Source organism: Electrophorus electricus, chromosome 3 (assembly GCF_013358815.1).
Source record: "Electrophorus electricus isolate fEleEle1 chromosome 3, fEleEle1.pri, whole genome shotgun sequence".
In the NCBI taxonomy this organism is placed as follows: domain Eukaryota; kingdom Metazoa; phylum Chordata; class Actinopteri; order Gymnotiformes; family Gymnotidae; genus Electrophorus; species Electrophorus electricus.
In genome coordinates this window covers 6,548,550-6,565,507 of record NC_049537.1, presented here as the reverse complement: position 1 = coordinate 6,565,507, position 16,958 = coordinate 6,548,550, and the positions used below count along the sequence as shown (strand labels likewise).

At 35.8% G+C, this 16,958-nt stretch overlaps 1 protein-coding gene across 1 annotated transcript in view; it reads left to right on the top strand.

The window, feature by feature from the left end:
• brinp3a.1 (bone morphogenetic protein/retinoic acid inducible neural-specific 3a, tandem duplicate 1) overlaps positions 1 to 9,415 on the top strand; it is a 40,211-nt gene extending 30,796 nt beyond the window's left edge. Inside the window, exons 5-8 of the mRNA XM_026998878.2 lie at positions 78 to 183; positions 518 to 754; positions 4,289 to 4,511; positions 8,191 to 9,415. Coding sequence (XP_026854679.2) covers positions 78 to 183; positions 518 to 754; positions 4,289 to 4,511; positions 8,191 to 9,307 — 1,683 coding nt within the window. The 3' untranslated portion in view covers positions 9,308 to 9,415. The remainder of the gene's footprint in view (positions 1 to 77; positions 184 to 517; positions 755 to 4,288; positions 4,512 to 8,190) is intronic.
• The last annotated feature ends 7,543 nt before the right edge of the window (positions 9,416 to 16,958 follow it).

Here is a 16,958-nt window from a genome sequence, read left to right as displayed (position 1 = left end):
GCAGCTATCTTTAGACGGCAGCAATCTGTTATTTAATCACCTATGCACTCTATTTCTTTCTTTTTTTCTTCTTTTAGGTGACTGAAACAAGGACAGGTCCTCTAGGATGCAGTAACTATGACAACCTCGATTCTGTCAGTTCAGTTCTGGTTCAAAGTCCTGAAAACAAGATTCATTTACAAGGTAAAACCTTCATAATTGAAGCATATTACAGTTCTTTTTTTATAAGACCGATGACCTTCTACTCTTTTCCATTTTGGATATAATACAATACGCTGTGTCATTTGAAGAAAAAAAAAAAAAACTTTGAATGGTCTTCTGTGTCATACAGCTCTCAACTGCACTGCACAAACTTTGCACTCAGCAAGAGACAAAAGGTTTCTTTCTGAGACTTCACTATCGAAGTATACCATAAGATTGTTTTTGTTTATTTGCTCTGTTTAATCACTTTACATCTCTGTGTTAAATGCAGGACATGGTTCACTCACTAATGAAGATCATTATGACTTTCCCTCAGGTCTTCAGGCCATTCTGCCGGGGTACCTGAGAAGCCGATTTGTACAGGCAGCTCTCAGCTATATCAGCTGCCGCTCTGAGGGTGATTTTAAGTGTAATGACAATGACTGCTGGTGTCAGTGCAGTGTGGAGTACCCCCAGTGCAACTGCCCTAGTGAAAACCTGGAAGCCATGCAGGACAGCCTAAGACTCATTAGAGATTCCTGGACCCAAGCCAATCTGGAGTTTGAGGAGTCAGGTAGGCTATCCGAGCTATTTATCAGGAATGCGATATTTAGTAGAAGATTAACAAGTGTTTGCTAAGTAGTGACTGTTTCTTAGAGTCTTCTAGCTGGCTAATAATTTCATCATGAGAAAGCATCGTGAGTTTGATACACTTGATACACAGTCTGTTAAAGATTGTTAAAGTATGTACATTTTTTGCAACCCTTCATACTTAACATTGTTCTTTATTTATGTCATTATTTAACACTCCAGTTACCCAAGTAGTTAATAAGAAAATGAAAATAATTTGCATTAATTATCAATGTAGGCCCACTATAACTTTGATGACAGTCAAGTGCTTTGTTTGTCATAACTGTGCACCATTGAAATGTTCAATGATCAATAGAAAATATTCTGAAATATATATAATTGCCTGATTTTTTTCATTAACACAGTTAATATACTGTAGCTTAGCATATGTGTTTACAGCCTATACTTAGGATGTAGCTAAACACGGAGGTTACAACCATTTCTGAACTTGATATGTCTAATTGTTGTCAATATTTAAATGAAATCATATTTTTGAATTAACGTTGTAATTATATTATATTATTTGTGACCATACTTGTTACAGATAAAATATGAGTTTTGGATGAAATTAACAAATATGAAGAACTATAAAATTGCTCAACAAAAGTTAAGCAGTTACAAAGGCTTACAGGAAACATTTATAAATCTACAGAATATTTTTCACCTCAAGACTTAAATGTTACACATGTGATAGGACTAATTCCTCTGGATAACTACTAGTTTTTAATTGAGAAATATTAGCATGTCTAGATAGTTTATTGTCACTATTTTTAGAGAACTACCAGACTTCATATAATATAGTAAGAAACTCATTAATCTAGAGTAAATCTACCCCTGTTCTTTAATGTACCAAAACAATAAGTGGCATGTCCCTTTGATATTATAAATCCAAAGCAGCTTTAAGAAAGGCAAATTAAGGCAGATTTATTTCTATAGCATTTTAATACACTGTGGTAATTCAAAGTGCTTTATGTGAGTTTATTACATAGATAAGTCACAAAAAAAAAAAAAAATTTAATAAAAAAGATAAAATTTAAAAAATATTTAAATGAAACAAATTTAAACCAGATCTATTTAAACTAACAGCTACAACACATATTTAAGAGTGTTAAGAGTTCAAATTAAACATGCTATGTGTTGAGATAAAAGATTTATAGAATAAATTAAGAATTAAAAGAAATCAAATAAGTGCATTGTAGTGCTGAAAAGAAAAAGTGCAGTGCTATGGGAGCTATGAGAACAGTAATAGCATGGGTGAGTTTCTCTAAGTCTGGTTCATTCAGGAAATCTCTGATCTTGGTCATGTTCTCAGTGTGATAAAATGCTGATTTAGTAACTGATTTGATAAGACTGCAGGTCTGTGTCTCTCATTGCTGTTCCCAAATATAATAATCTTAGTTTTTTATATATATAGTCAATTGCATAAAGTTTTAGCCCATCCAATTAGTGGTGTGCACAAGACACTTAAAAGGAAGTCGAGGGAACCATATTTGTTAGAGAAGAGAATCAATAAGTGTTGTCTTCTCTTGTCTGGTAAGATCTGGTAGAATTTGACCAAGAATAAGCATGTATAAGTTAAATAAGAGTGGCCCAAGAATCAATGCATCTCTGGTGCAATAGAAAATAATGTTTCTGAAAAAGAAATTCCTTCCTTGCAGGGATAAACTGAACCATTTTAGGACAGTTCCTGATAGACCAACTCACCTCTCAAGTCTATGTATAAGACTTTATGGTGAGTGGTATCAAAGACAGCACTGAGATTGAGCAATAGTAGGACTGATATCTAGTGTAGCTTTACTGACTGAGCTTGATGTACCATAATCTAACAATAGAGAGGTTTGGTATCAGTTCTTTAATGAGCCTGAATCACTTTCTCTGGCATCCATTGTTTTTTGTTTTGTTTTTTAACTTGCTAAATAAACCCTTTTTTATTGGCTCTGAATTACATCTCCCCCTCAGTTTAGTGTAACATTTACTAGTGAACAATTCAGTTTTGCAGCAAGGCTATCGCAAGAAATGTCAAGGTAGGCAGATTTGAATGTTATGGTGTCATGTTTAATGTTGCTGCAAGCCTGAATCTGGGACTAGCTAGAAAAATTTGTATATGTCGAAATCAATATATGTGTATTGATTTAGCCTTATTTCACATATTTGTGCCTTTTTGTATGTAACTTCAAAATTAAAATATAATTGTGAGAATATTTTCTGAATTAAAATTATAATGTCAAGATCTATTTTGCAAGTTTTCATATTGAAAATATAAGTAGAGATTTTATTTTATAAGTTCTCTAGTCTTGCAGCATAATTACCTCCATAAGAATCCACTTCATGTTGATAGGTAGACTGCCAGAGTGTTAAATCTCTAAATGTGTGTTTTTGCTTAGTGTCCAATTCTAAAGCAGTGTGACAAAATGGTACACCAGTACCAAGTTAATTTTATCATGACATTCAGATCTGGGAATATCCCTGTCACACTGTGGGGTGAATTTAAATAGGAATTGTCACCTTGTTGTATTGGTTGTCTGACAAAGAAATGGTGGGAAGTGCTTGCAGGGAACTCCTGTCATTCTGACTCTGGTAAAGCAGCATTTTAGACTTGGCATGCTTTGTTGTCCCTGGGCTGGGCATTGTGCCAGAACTGGGCAGGTTTATTCAGAACACATCACAGCCCCATACTGGAGCTCCACCTCTTACAGCGACAGCAGACTGGGAAAACTTATGTCTAAAAGCCAAGAGAGAAACAGCACAGAACCAGTAGAAGCAGATGATTTACCAGTCACTCTATTTTCTATTCTGATTATAGGCTGCATTATTTTGGTGGCTATAATCAAAACTGAAATGGCTGCATTATATTTATTCCTTTTAGCTTTTATATGTTACATATTATTGAGTGTACCAGAAAGTGGAAATTATAATATATTCAATTACCTGATGCCATACATACAAAAAGCCAATTTGTTGCCAGTGGGATATTGTCAAATGTTTATGAGGATCTGTTTTGTTAATTATAGATGCTGAAATAATTTCTCTATAGATATTACATAGCATCGATCCACGTATTCACTGTGATACAATTATTGATTTTCTTTTCTTACTGCAGATGAGAATAAACTTCCATTAACTGGAAATGTATTTGTGTGGGACAGCAAATACTGCTTTACTTGTCCTATTAATCGAGAGTGTTTTTGATTGACTGCACTATATATGCCACTTTAAAACTGTCTCCTTCTATGAGATGACTGAATGTTCAATCAGTTCAATGAAAGTACCTTGCTGTTCTTGCTTATTAGTACTCTGTCCCATGGGAGTGCTTTCAACTTCCATCAAAGGAATGGAAAGGTGGTTTCACATGCTCCCCTCGCCACCAGTTTCAGTGTTGCCTTATTTAAAAAATTTTTAAAAATAATTTAAAAAAGACTCTGGTTTCTAATGTGGGAGAGTTCAGTTCATTCATTCTCTACACTTGTCTGGTTTCTAGAGGAGTTCCAGAATTTTGTGAGGAGATTACCAACTTTCTACACTCTGAACACAACTGCTGTCCAGTACTTTTGGAAAATGGACCCGGGTATTCACCAGCGCTTTCAAATGCTGGAGGCCAGCACTCGACAGCTGTTCAGTAAAGCACAGAGAACAGTCAGCAAACTTTTCACCCTCAGTAAGCGGTGCCGAATTCAGCCCAAAATATCTGTGCCCAGAGAGAGGTAAGAAACAACTTCCAGAGATTTTTGTGTATACCTGAACAGTCCTTATTAACAAGATTTTGTATTGTTGTGATTATTTTTTAGTGTTGGGGCACTCAGGTAAGTGATTCAAGGCACACATCTCTAATATACAATATATAAATTACATTTACAAGTGCTTGCCAAATAGTGACTATTCCTTTGATTGTGGTTGCTGGATGATGAACTGCGAGGAGTTTCCTGAAAGCATCATAGTACTAAGTGCACTAAGTAAACTCAATCTTAAGATTATTTGGTTAAAATACAAGCATTTCTCAAAAACATCCATACCCAACATAGCTCCTCATTTTACTAAAAAAAAAAGAAAAAAAAGAAAAAAGAATGTATTGTTATGCATGAGCTTTCTCAACATTTTATGACAGTAAATAGGTTACTTTCAAGCACCCTCTGAATTTACATGAGGTGGTTCTCCTATGTAAAAGAATACATTGGAGACCAGTGAAAATTTGAAGTGAGCTCGAGCTGTACGCTTGCTACACAATTGATATTCAAAAGATCTTTGTTCTTCATTTTTGCACACTTTCAAAGTTGTTGTGTTATAAGGTTTGACAGTCCAGCCCAATAACCCATTAATTGAGTGGTATCTTTACACACCCTGCTCAGTACTTATCCAAGGTCAGTTCATATCCAAGGTTGTGGCAAGAATAATTACATTAAGGTTACTTTCTTGGCTAAAACCCCAGTCTCACTCAAACCACACAAGCCGTCTTATCACTGCAAGTATAACTAGATAAGTAGGTTTTATCTTCCCATCCAAAGGCTGATGTATAAGAATTTTAAGAGGTGAGAAATGGGATACCTTTGAAATCATAATACATAATGCTTGACATAGTAATACATAATGAAATGCCTTAAGTAGTAATTTTGGGGAAAGTACAAGAGTTAGTTCTTAGAATCCCTATATAAGATACATATCTGCTTTAAATACACCTGAGGCCACAGATGGTTAAAGTCATTTGGTAATAATCTGACTAAGATTAAAGTCATTTCATAATTATGAGGGTCAGCCTTAAGACAGTGGCTCATTAAAAATGTTGGATTCAGTTTTTGAAAGAAGTGTGATATTAGCTGAATTTTGTCTATGGTCTTCTTTTAATAATCAGCTGTATGAGGCACAATCTAATAGAAGTTGTTGCATATGCATTAATACCATATTCTTATTCAAAGCCTTAAATATTTTGGATGTATTTTAATGATGTTACCAGTTTCACTTAAGAAAATAATTTAAATGCGTAGACTGGCTCTAAAACACTGTACACAGTTGTAGCAATCTTTTTTGCCATGCTCAAACCAGGAAATTAAATATATTTTCCCTGTCAGTGCATATACATAGTGTAGAAGAAGAAAACGAACACAGAGTAGAGCTGCAAAAAAATGGCAAAGTTGCTAATAACTGTATAAATAACGTAAATTATGCTGGTAGGTGAGAAGCTGTAGTAAATCATTTAGCATTGTTTGTTATTGTTGTTTATTTATTTATTTACCTGCCTGAAAATATGGTTACTCTATTGATATTATCTCAGTGAAAAAAATAAAATTTTGTTACTGTACTGACTTCCAGCAAACATTTTTACTTTACTGACTGTACATGAATATGTATCCAAGACCAGCAAGAAGAACTGATGCAACACAAACTATGTCTACAACATGGGCTGTATTTCAATCTAATGTTAACAAGTTTATGCAAGTTTTTTTTTTTTTGTATTTATGTTTTATTGAATATGCTATCACAAAACAAATTGCCACATGTTTTAGAAACAGTCTGCTAAATGTCTAAAATATAAATGGATTTGGGTTAGAATATTTTGATGACTAGCGTTATTAGAGCTTCAGTCATTTTGAAAGGGTAATGCTAGCATATAGTGTTTAGCTTTTTCCATCAAATGAGCTACATTTAGAACTTTGCTGCTGATCTATGCATCCTCTTAGACACCTGTGTGGGGATAAAGTTTACTGCAAATTCTTCACAATTGACAATAGGATATATCCTTTTCAGGTGGTCAAGCATGTAGATCATACATCCATAGAAAGCTAGGTTATTCTTCTGTATCTTGCATGAAACATCTTTTATAAAAATTTCCTAGACCTTGCTTCTTTTCTAGTGTTCAGATTAAGTCTTAAATATGTACCTGTCAAGAGTTTTTTAGTATCAATGTCAGTAATGTTGAAACATTATGTCAGTTCTATCTTAGATCTGTCAAAACAGGATAAGGAAATGATTGTTTCATTAGATTTCATCTGCTGCCATCTGTGTCTGTTTCATCATTCACTTTTGATTTATCAAAATGTTCACACTTCTTTTGGCTATTTTATGAATGTCTTTATAACCCTAAACTAAATTCTAAGTTTGTTCCAATCTCTACCATTCACAATATTAAAGACATGCAAAACACATCTCCCCTCCTACTGTTATAACTGTTATAAAGTGTCCAGTTTTTCAAAACAACCTTTCAGTACTACACGATAATGCATGTAGAGATGGGAAAATTTATCTTTTAATTTCTGGATTATTTCTACAGTATATTTACATTAATTCCTTGCAAAAGCTAATTTCCATATTAAATATAAATAGTCACATAGCCAGCAAATATGGGCAATTATGAGAAAGCAATTCCAAATGGTGCTGTGTAGAAAGAAAAACAATATTTCTGATAAGGCTATTATTGTTCTTTTATAATACAGTATTTCCATTTTGCACATTCTTAGAATATGGTAATTCCCAAGAAATCAATTTTACTACAAGTAAGTCTGTTTTGTCTTTCACGTGGATTTCTAGCCCATTCTTGGAAAAAAAACAAAAAAAAATGCTGACAGGCAGGAGAGATTTCCTCCACTGCCACCCACCTGCACCTTTCAGCAACATAGCCATGAATATTTACACATTCTGTTGGCATCACTTATGTTTAAAGCCAAGAGAAACTGTTTTTCTCTCAGTGAGCAGAAGTTCCATGTCAAAGAACAGATATCTTCAAGGCCTGCATGGTAGCTGGCACAAGGCCAATGTGAAAATAGATTTTTGCTCTAGAAGAGGGGGGAAAACTATTTTACATAGCTAGTTATGTTTAATGGGTATTTATCTGTGAGACCTTACAAATTTTCTTGAACGTGTTAACAAAGTATAAAATATTCTCACACACTAAAAATATTTATCATTATTTGTGATCTTCATGCTGGACTAATATTATTTTTCCTTGTGCATGAAAAAAAGTGGCGTAGTAGTGTTGGAAGTAGTTCTGTTAAATACTAGCCCCCAAAACTGTGTCTAGTATGCATTGTGTCTAGTAATACATTCATTACAACTACAGAACAGGTCAGAACTACACAGACTGTGTGCACACTGACTATTTCTGACTTTCCTGTTTAATGTTCTGCAGAAAGGCATTACATTCAACTTAGGACGTTGTGTCTGCATGCCAAAATGTACAAGTGAAAAGAAAACAAAATAGATCAGCTGGTATTTACAGTTCACATATTACATAGCATGTTGATTTATTCTAGTTGGTGTATTTGCCAATTAATTCATTTTAATATGTATGAATATGTTAATTGAGAAAGGTGACATACATAAAATGATGGCACTGTGATGAATACCACTTTTCAGCATGCATACATCTCAAACATTCTTAAATTTTCCCTGCAGATCTTTCAGCTACTGGCTGAACTACATCCTTTCCATTATGTACTGCAGTGAGAACAACCAGATAGGCACATATATGGAAGAAACACGAGCCTGCTCCTGTCCGTATGATCCACCATCCTGCCAGGGCATCATTCCATGTATGGTAGGCGATGGGCCCCTTTGTGCCTCCTGCTCCTATGAGAACCGCTCCCGGTGTGCCAGCTGCAACCCGGGGTACATCCTGAGCCAGGGGACCTGTAGGAACATCATCCCAGACTCTACTGACAACTACATTGGTTTTGAGACAGATCTCCAAGACCTGGAGATGCGTTATCTCCTCCAGAAGCGAGATGGGAGAATTAGCATTCATGCCATTTTTGTCAGCAATGATGTAAGGCTCAACAACTGGTTTGATCCCTCGTGGAGGAAGAGGATGCTCCTGACGCTGAAAAGCAACAAGTTTAAGTCCAGTCACGTCCACATGCTCCTGGGACTCTCCCTCCAAATCTGCCTTACTAAGAACAGCACCCTGGAACCTGTGCTGTCTGTCTACATCAATCCTTTTGGAGGCAGTCATTCTGAGAGCTGGATCATGCCTATAGACCAGAAAGATTACCCTGACTGGGAGAGAACCAAATTAGATGTTCCACTTGACTGTTATAACTGGACACTGACCCTGGGAAACAAGTGGAAGACATTTTTTGAGACTGTACACATATACCTGAGGAGTCGTGTGAAAACAGTCTCAGCCCAAGGGAATGGCACTGTCTATTTTGAGCCTTTGGAGTACATGGACTCCTCGCAGAATCTGGGCTATATGAAAATCAACAGCATGCAGGTGTTTGGTTACAGTATGCACTTTGATCCAGACTCCATCCAGGACTTGATCCTTCAGCTGGACTATCCATACACACATGGCTCACAGGATTCAGCCCTGCTGCAGCTGCTGGAGATCCGAGACCGGGTGAACCGACTCTCCCCTCCAGGCCAGCAGCCTCTGGACCTGTTCTCTTGTCTGTTGCGCCATCGCCTAAAGCTCTCCAGTACTGATGTAGTGCGAATTCAGTCTGCTCTGCAGGCTTTCAGTGTCAAGCAACCCAACTCAATGGAGTATGAAACCACCAAACTATGTAGCTAATCGGGCACTTAATGCTGTCAGTTTAGTTGTTTTTTTTCTCACTTTAATATAAATACAATCACACTTTGGAAAATCTCTGAACTGTTTCTTGGGTCATTATTATTATTTTTTTTTCCCCACTTTTGAACACTTTTGTTCCACTTTTTAATGTGCTGGACCATGTAAAAACAAAGACCCAAGCCTTGCCTTTTCATTCTTAAACTACAGTCATGATTTGTAGTATTTCTGTAGCAATTTAATTTTTGAAGGTGCCACACAGATCCTTACAAATAGAACAGTGAAATGTAAACATGTATAAAATAGCTTTCACTTCCTTTTAGCATGGCTTTTCTTTTCCATCTCATCACTCACTGTGGCCTGTATGCATAACGGAGGCAGTAAATACATTTTAAGCTCAGCCTTGTCAGTGTAATCAGGCTGTCCTACTCATACCAGTCCAGACTTGCTCAACTGCACTGTTCTGTCCATCACTCATATAACACACACATATGCCAGTATTTGAGTCCACAACAGATGGTTTTGTTGGTAGAAGTATTTTTCAGGTATTTGTACAACTATAGGATGAATGTTGTTGACATACAAGTGACATACCAGTCCTAATGTTCTGTTATGTGTTTTATTTTTATAAACAATTATTTGTGACAGGTTACAGAGATAATATCCATAAAATGTATAGAACTTGTTATTACACTAAATAAAATGCGTTTTTATGTACTGTGCCTGAGTACTTAATATTTTACCAAATTTAAGCGCAGTAGCAATTAAGGCTCAGTCAAAGGTTCCATATGATTTTCATTAGCATCAGAGTTGATGTTTCTTTACACTGATACATACTATTGTGGGATGTTTTCTCAGGATGTTATTATTTAAGTGAATTAAATATGTAATGCAGAGGGAAACCATTTTGACTTTCAGTTTGGGTAGTCCACATGATTTTCAGGATTGTATGATTACTAGTTTACTTTAGAGTGTCTCTGAAGTAGAATTATGCTGGAAGACAAATTAATATATTCAAGGCGAGGCTGACACTGAAGAACAGCCTGCCCATGTGATTGCCCCATGTCAGACATGTGCTGACCATAACCTCAACTGTTCTCTTTGAACCTCCTTGACAACAAGGAGTCAGCAATAGTCAGTGAAAATAAAGAAAGTTTTTTGTTGTTATTGCTTTCATTTTAATAGGTGTTAAATTAGGTGAAATTGGAAAAAATGGGTTTGTTTTAGCCTTAAGCTCATCCCCTATAGCCACATATTCTAAGAAAGGGTCTTTGCAAATGCAGGGTCTAGGGAAATTATGTTTTGAATAAACAACGTCCCAATAGCAGTGATTTGATTTGAGATTATCTGGATAAAATAAACAAACGCATAAGAAACAAATGCAAAAGCAGGCAGGCTCATGATAACAAACTATTGGTTTTAAGACTGGGAAAGAAAAAGATGAAGGCAGTAGCTGGTGTACAAGTATTTCTCTTTTTGAATTGGTAGTAATGTATAAAAGGTGTGGAGAGGTGTGCTTAGATATAATTAACTTTGTCTTTTCTAAAGCAAGGGACAAAGATAGGAAGGCTTGCTACATAGCCTGATGTACCAAAAGCCACTTTACAATAGCAGTGCAGAAGAATTTCTCTTCAGCACACTCTGTCTCCTACATTTATATTGATGGATGGCAGCTGAGAGATGAAAGACAGGCAAAGAATCAAAACCCATTAGTACAGAAGTTCATATCGCTACATACAGGATCACTTTGACTGGGGGAAGTCGCACGTCTTACAGTTTTGCCTATCACACATTTGTGTGTGGGAGGCAGAGCACACAACTGTTTTGCCTGCATAGAATTGTTTTAGACCATTTCTGGATGTCACCCTTAAATTGAAACACAGTATGTATGCAGTATCAAATTTAAAACATAAAAAATATGCAATTAATTTTTCACTGAAATCTCTTCTTAAGACATCCTTCATCTTTGCTGAGACTGTTGATACTACTGTAGCTCACCAGGTAGCATATGGTGCTCTTGACACCAAGATCATGGGTTCACTTACCAGAGAGCTCATATATATGGTATACTGATACATGCAAGTTGCTCTGGATAAGGATTCCTTCCAAATGCAGTAAATGTAATGAAAATGATACAAACTACAAATGTATTTCAGAGGTACATGCAACATATTGTATTTCCAAGTTAAAAAGAGATGACAAGCATAATACTTTCAAAATAAATTTATAATATAGAAGTAAAGACTAATTATATGCCTTGTACCTCATGCAGAATCCAAACTATGTCCTCGTTTTAGAATAACACGTATCACTTCCCTTTGTCAGTTTTCCATTAGGTATACAGTACTTTACAGACCCTTTCTAGAATATGCCTATAGGCTCATGTAAGTCTCAAATACTCAGCATTAATGCTTAAAAACAACTTCCATTTATGTACCACAAGTTCCAGTTATGTGACAACCTGCAGCTAATGCAGTACTGAGAGATCAGAGATCACACTGATTTATCTTATACTCACACCCTTGCCTTTTATGCTCTGAAATTCCCCCAGATTCCTTAAATCTGTAAATTGTTTTATACACCATAGATGATGAAATATTCAGATCCCTTCCCAGCGTTCTTTGAGGAACATTGTTTTTAAACATTTAAATAATTTTCTCACACATTTGATGGCAAAGTGGTGATGCTCAGCCCATTTTGGCTTTTAAAGGGTTAGGCCTTTCCTGAATGCTGCTTTTGTACCAAATCATGATTACAATAACCTGTTGACATCACCTGTTGACATCACGTTGTGCAAGCCTGAATTGCAGTAATGGATGTATATTTACAAATGAAATAAAGATGTCCAGATGAAACATAAAGTATCATGTGTTCATACTCTCTGCAATGAAATGCATGGATGCATAAGCCTTTTGTATCTTCCAACTAACAAAAACATCAGAATAATCATATTTTTACCATCCACATTGTCTTATTTGCTGTTAAGAAATGCATTGAAGCAGATTACTGTGGACTTCTGGGGACCTAAGAACAACCTAAAGGTCATAAAAAAATGAATTGGCCAAGATGGACATGATCTAGCCCCGAACTGTAGGCTCACATGGCCTATTTGGCCAGTGATGTATTACCCACAATGAAATGCCCCTTTGATTAGATATCCATTTGGTTTAATTTTTTAGCCCATGATGTCTAGCTCCACCTTCCCACTATCTGCATTCAGTACTCTTTGAAGCAGATAGGCTATAAAAAGCACACTGACTATAAAAATGTGGAAGTTAATTAATATACATGGACGACAGCAATAATTAAAAAATACTTAACGTCAATAGCCCTAACAGTCATGTGGCATAATAAACTAATTAATTAAACAAAATCACATGACATAAAACATTTACATAATGCTCACAATGCATTGATTTAATTTGGCTTAATAAGATAGAAGGTATAGAAGGCTTTAAAAGATAGAAAGGTATCAATTAATATGCCCTTATAATGGAGCCAGTGGCCCCAGTCTGCCCCCCAAGTTCAAATCATCTAGAATCACTACTGAGTCAAAGTAATTTGTTTTTTGATTTGGGATAGTACTCCAACAGGGCTGCAGCAGAATGTGAGGTCATCTGATCATGATAAAACTGTCCAGATGGGTCTTAAAGCAAGAAAATGATCTAAAACACAAAGCTCACAGATAATCCTCTGTCTGTCTGTCTGTGTGTGTGTGTGTGTGTGTGTGTGTGTGTGTGTGTGTGTGTGTGTGTGTGTGTGTGTGTGTGTGTGTGTGTGCGAAAAAAAAAAAAAAGATAATGAATGTTTAAAGTTTAAGAAAGTTACAGACTGGCCAAGTCCAGACTCTGCAGCTCTAAAGAAGCAACAAGCAGGCAAAATGTAAAAAATCAACTTATGTGGAATAAAGGGACATTAAAATGTGATGTGTGTAATTGGTTTCAGTCATTGCTGCCAAAGATCAATTACAAATCAATTATTCTTTCCACCCAGGTAATAGACACTGCATAATATTCTGCATATTTATAATTATATCCTATTGTCATAGCACTTGTTCATTGAAAATGCTAAACTTCAGTAAGTGTTTGAGAAAAGAAAAGAAAAGATTAAAGGAAAAAGAAAAGCATGATGGAGCCAAAACAGGTCAATATATGAAATAGGTACTGACATTTGTTTTATTTTTTACAGTTCCTCATATCAGAATATTTTCACACTTCACTCAAGGAACACGATAAAAGGAACATGATGTCCATGTTGTGTCTCCTTTCCTGAGCACCAATAACTATAATGCTACAAAAATATAATGTTTGTGTTGAAACTGAAATAGCAGGTTTTGTTTTATTTTTTTGAAATGTGACATTGTCTTTCTTGTTTAAAGGGCCATAACATGGAAATTTGAACTTCCCTTTCTTTATTGAAGTAAATAATGTATGTAATATGTAAATATTGTTAATGTTTCAAAACACACCGTTCACTTTCCCAGTCTATGAAGTCCATACATAGACTCTAACATATAAAAAAACAGCCCATTTTGAAATCACTGTTTCTCATTTGCATACCGCCAACTGTTCAGCCTACAGCAGTTTAGCCCCACCCACTTACACTGCAGTTCTCATGCATGTTTCAGCTCTGAGGGCTTTTTGAATGAGGTATAATGCAGGGCAGCCAATCAGAACAGACTCATTTATTTAATATCTGTCTTAAAGGCACAGTAACAGAAACAGCCTGTTTAAGGGATAAAGAGGGATTGGAAAATAGTTGTGTAAAAATGAATTATGACTGTTTTTGGAAGTTATACAAACATTGTAAGTGGACATCAAGGAAAAATATAAAAGAAGAGAAAAATATAGGATATAAGCTCTTTAACTTTACTCTAAGCACAAGGTGCCCTGGAAGTGCTGGCAGGCTTTTTCTTACTAGAATAATTCCCTCCTAAATATAAATTAGAGTGCAGCCATTTTATGGGAGTCAGAGTAGGGTGCACAAAGCAGGTAATTGACATTTGTGTGAGCTGAATATTTGCGGTCCAAATGTTTAGGTGCATGAATTATATTTATGCACATTACATTTTGCTGCCAGAGGGGGTAACTGAAACTAATTTAGTGGCAATAAAACCAAATTAACAGAGTACAGGCATCCAAGAACACAAAGAATGAAAGAATGCCATCAGAACGTTATAACACCCAGTGTTTGTAGTGGTGAAAAGGCCTAATAAAAACAATGATTTTTTTTTGCACCAAAGGTCGCAATGTTTCTCTTAGAGGAGTAATTAAAATTTAAATCAACACTCATCATTTGTATTTGAAAGATATGGATCTAACCAGCACTGACACTGTTTTGCATATATGCACCTTAATGAAGTAGAACCAGAGCCCTCTGATTTGGCTTTTTTCAAAGACATAAGTGCTGGAGCAGTTCTGTATTTAAATCATTGACAAAATCAAGTACATTTACACTGGTTTATGGAAGTGTAATGCATCTTGCATTTTACAGGTTTATCATACAATTAGTCTATATAAAATGGCAGAGAATAATATTAATCTGAATATTGACCCAGGTTTGTATAAAGCTGCTTTGTGACAATGTTGTTAAAGCTCTATACAGGTGAAACGGAATAATGTGACATTTCAATGTAAAAATGGTTTCCTTGTTCTATGAAAGTAAAGAGCTAATCACTAGCTATTTCCAGCCTTCTTGTATCTTGAATTCTTTATAACTTAAGTTTTATTCTCTTAATAATAGCAGGGAATGCTTTTTGTGCAGCCTCATCCCAAAAGTATATGGCAGCGAAAGCTGACTTTGGAAATCTCAATGCTCATTTGAAAAATGGCCAGCCATTAACCAAGGTTACCAACCTAATTTTTTGGATTTAGGGGTCCAATTTTGCATAATTCCTCCAGTGTCTTGGCACACCCCATGGATCTGAAACTGTTACTGAGGCAATTAAAAGGGTCTTTTTTCCTTCCTGCCAGACTGGCCCCCTACCATGCAACTAACACTTCTCTGTGCAAGAAGCAATTAAGCAGTCTAGCAAACATTAACATATAAGAGCTCAGTGCCCTTTCAATTTCTGAATTGTATGAGAAGCACTTTGAAAGTAAGATAAGATGTATTACTACCAAATTTGCTATACTGCATGACAAAACAGACATAATGGAAATATATGTTTAAAATTAAAGTATTTATCACTGGGTACCAACTACAAATTGTATGTCCATATGTGTTCTGACAGATTTATGTTATTATTATACATGTTATTATATTATACATGCTAAACCCCTTCAGACCCATGATCACATCACAATTTTAAAGGTAATTTCCTCAATGATGACTTAATCCAGAGTGTCCTATGGACCCACTGCCCTGCACACTTTCATGTTTTACCTGCCAAAAGTGTGGCCCAAGATTATGTTTAAACATATCACTTTTGACTAAAACACCTCCTCCAAGTTAGCATACAATATTTCATAGCAAATGTTCCATTGCATTTCCCCTGTAGACCTCATTATTTATGACTAGCCACAGACATTAATAGCAAATGCTACTCAAAGAAACCTCTGCTTTAGGGGCCTATTAAGGACCGATTAATTGCTTTAGTTCATTAAACCATGTGTTTTTATGCATCATGTGCAGTGACACGGCACTAAAATTTGGAGCTGGTGTATTAATCATACTACACCATGCTTGCATCAACCCCTGGGCTTCTGTTTTCAGCAAATAAGACCAAATCTATTTGAATGGTGAGGTTTGTGTCTTACGGGATACATTTCACTGGTCAAACATTTGTCTTTTAAGGTCTCCCCATATCTCTTGCAGAGCTGATATTCCAATGGCTTCAGTTAAGCATAGACATGGAGGGTTTAACGCTGTGTGACACATGTGGCAGCTGGGCAAACTCCACAGACAAAAACACTATGCGAAAAGCAGTGATTGGTCAAGCATTTGTGCTGGGCAAAAGGAAACTGCAGTAAGAAACAGGGCTTGTAAAACTGCAAAGCTGCTTCCGTCTTTGGGCAACCCATGCAAATGCTGTGAAAAGGACGTTGAGACCTTTAGAGTCATACATTATATAGTACTGTAAAGCTATGTCAAAAAATCTCTCAATTAAAGATTTCAAGATTTCATTTTAGCAAGAGACACAAGTAGGTGCACAGATATTTGTGTACATTTTGTAATTGATCATTCCAACTGCAGGGTAGTTGTGACATAGCCACCACAATCCTTGAGCCTTTTTCACTCACCAAGTAAACTATATCCATTAAACATTCTGAGTCAGTATACTTATTATACTGATAATATAGGTTTCATATATGTATCCTGAGCACTCTAAAGTAGTACCGAGGACTTCAAATGATTCTCTGCTGTAATGCACAGCAACTAGGAATATGTTGATATATAGTATATTCCATCTCTGTTCATGACCATCAGCATGCTGAAATAGGATGGCCTCACCACAAAAATCTACAGCAACCTCACTCAGTTTCGAGGCCACTGGCTTCATTAGCCTGAAGCAAGCTCTTCCTCGGGTTCTATATCCATCCAGAAGTTAATGTGTTCTGTGGACAGTATAACAACAAAAATATTGTAATACTAAAAATAAAAAGGAAAAACTGTCATCTTTCAAAATATGAACTCTCTATTTTACCTTGCAGTG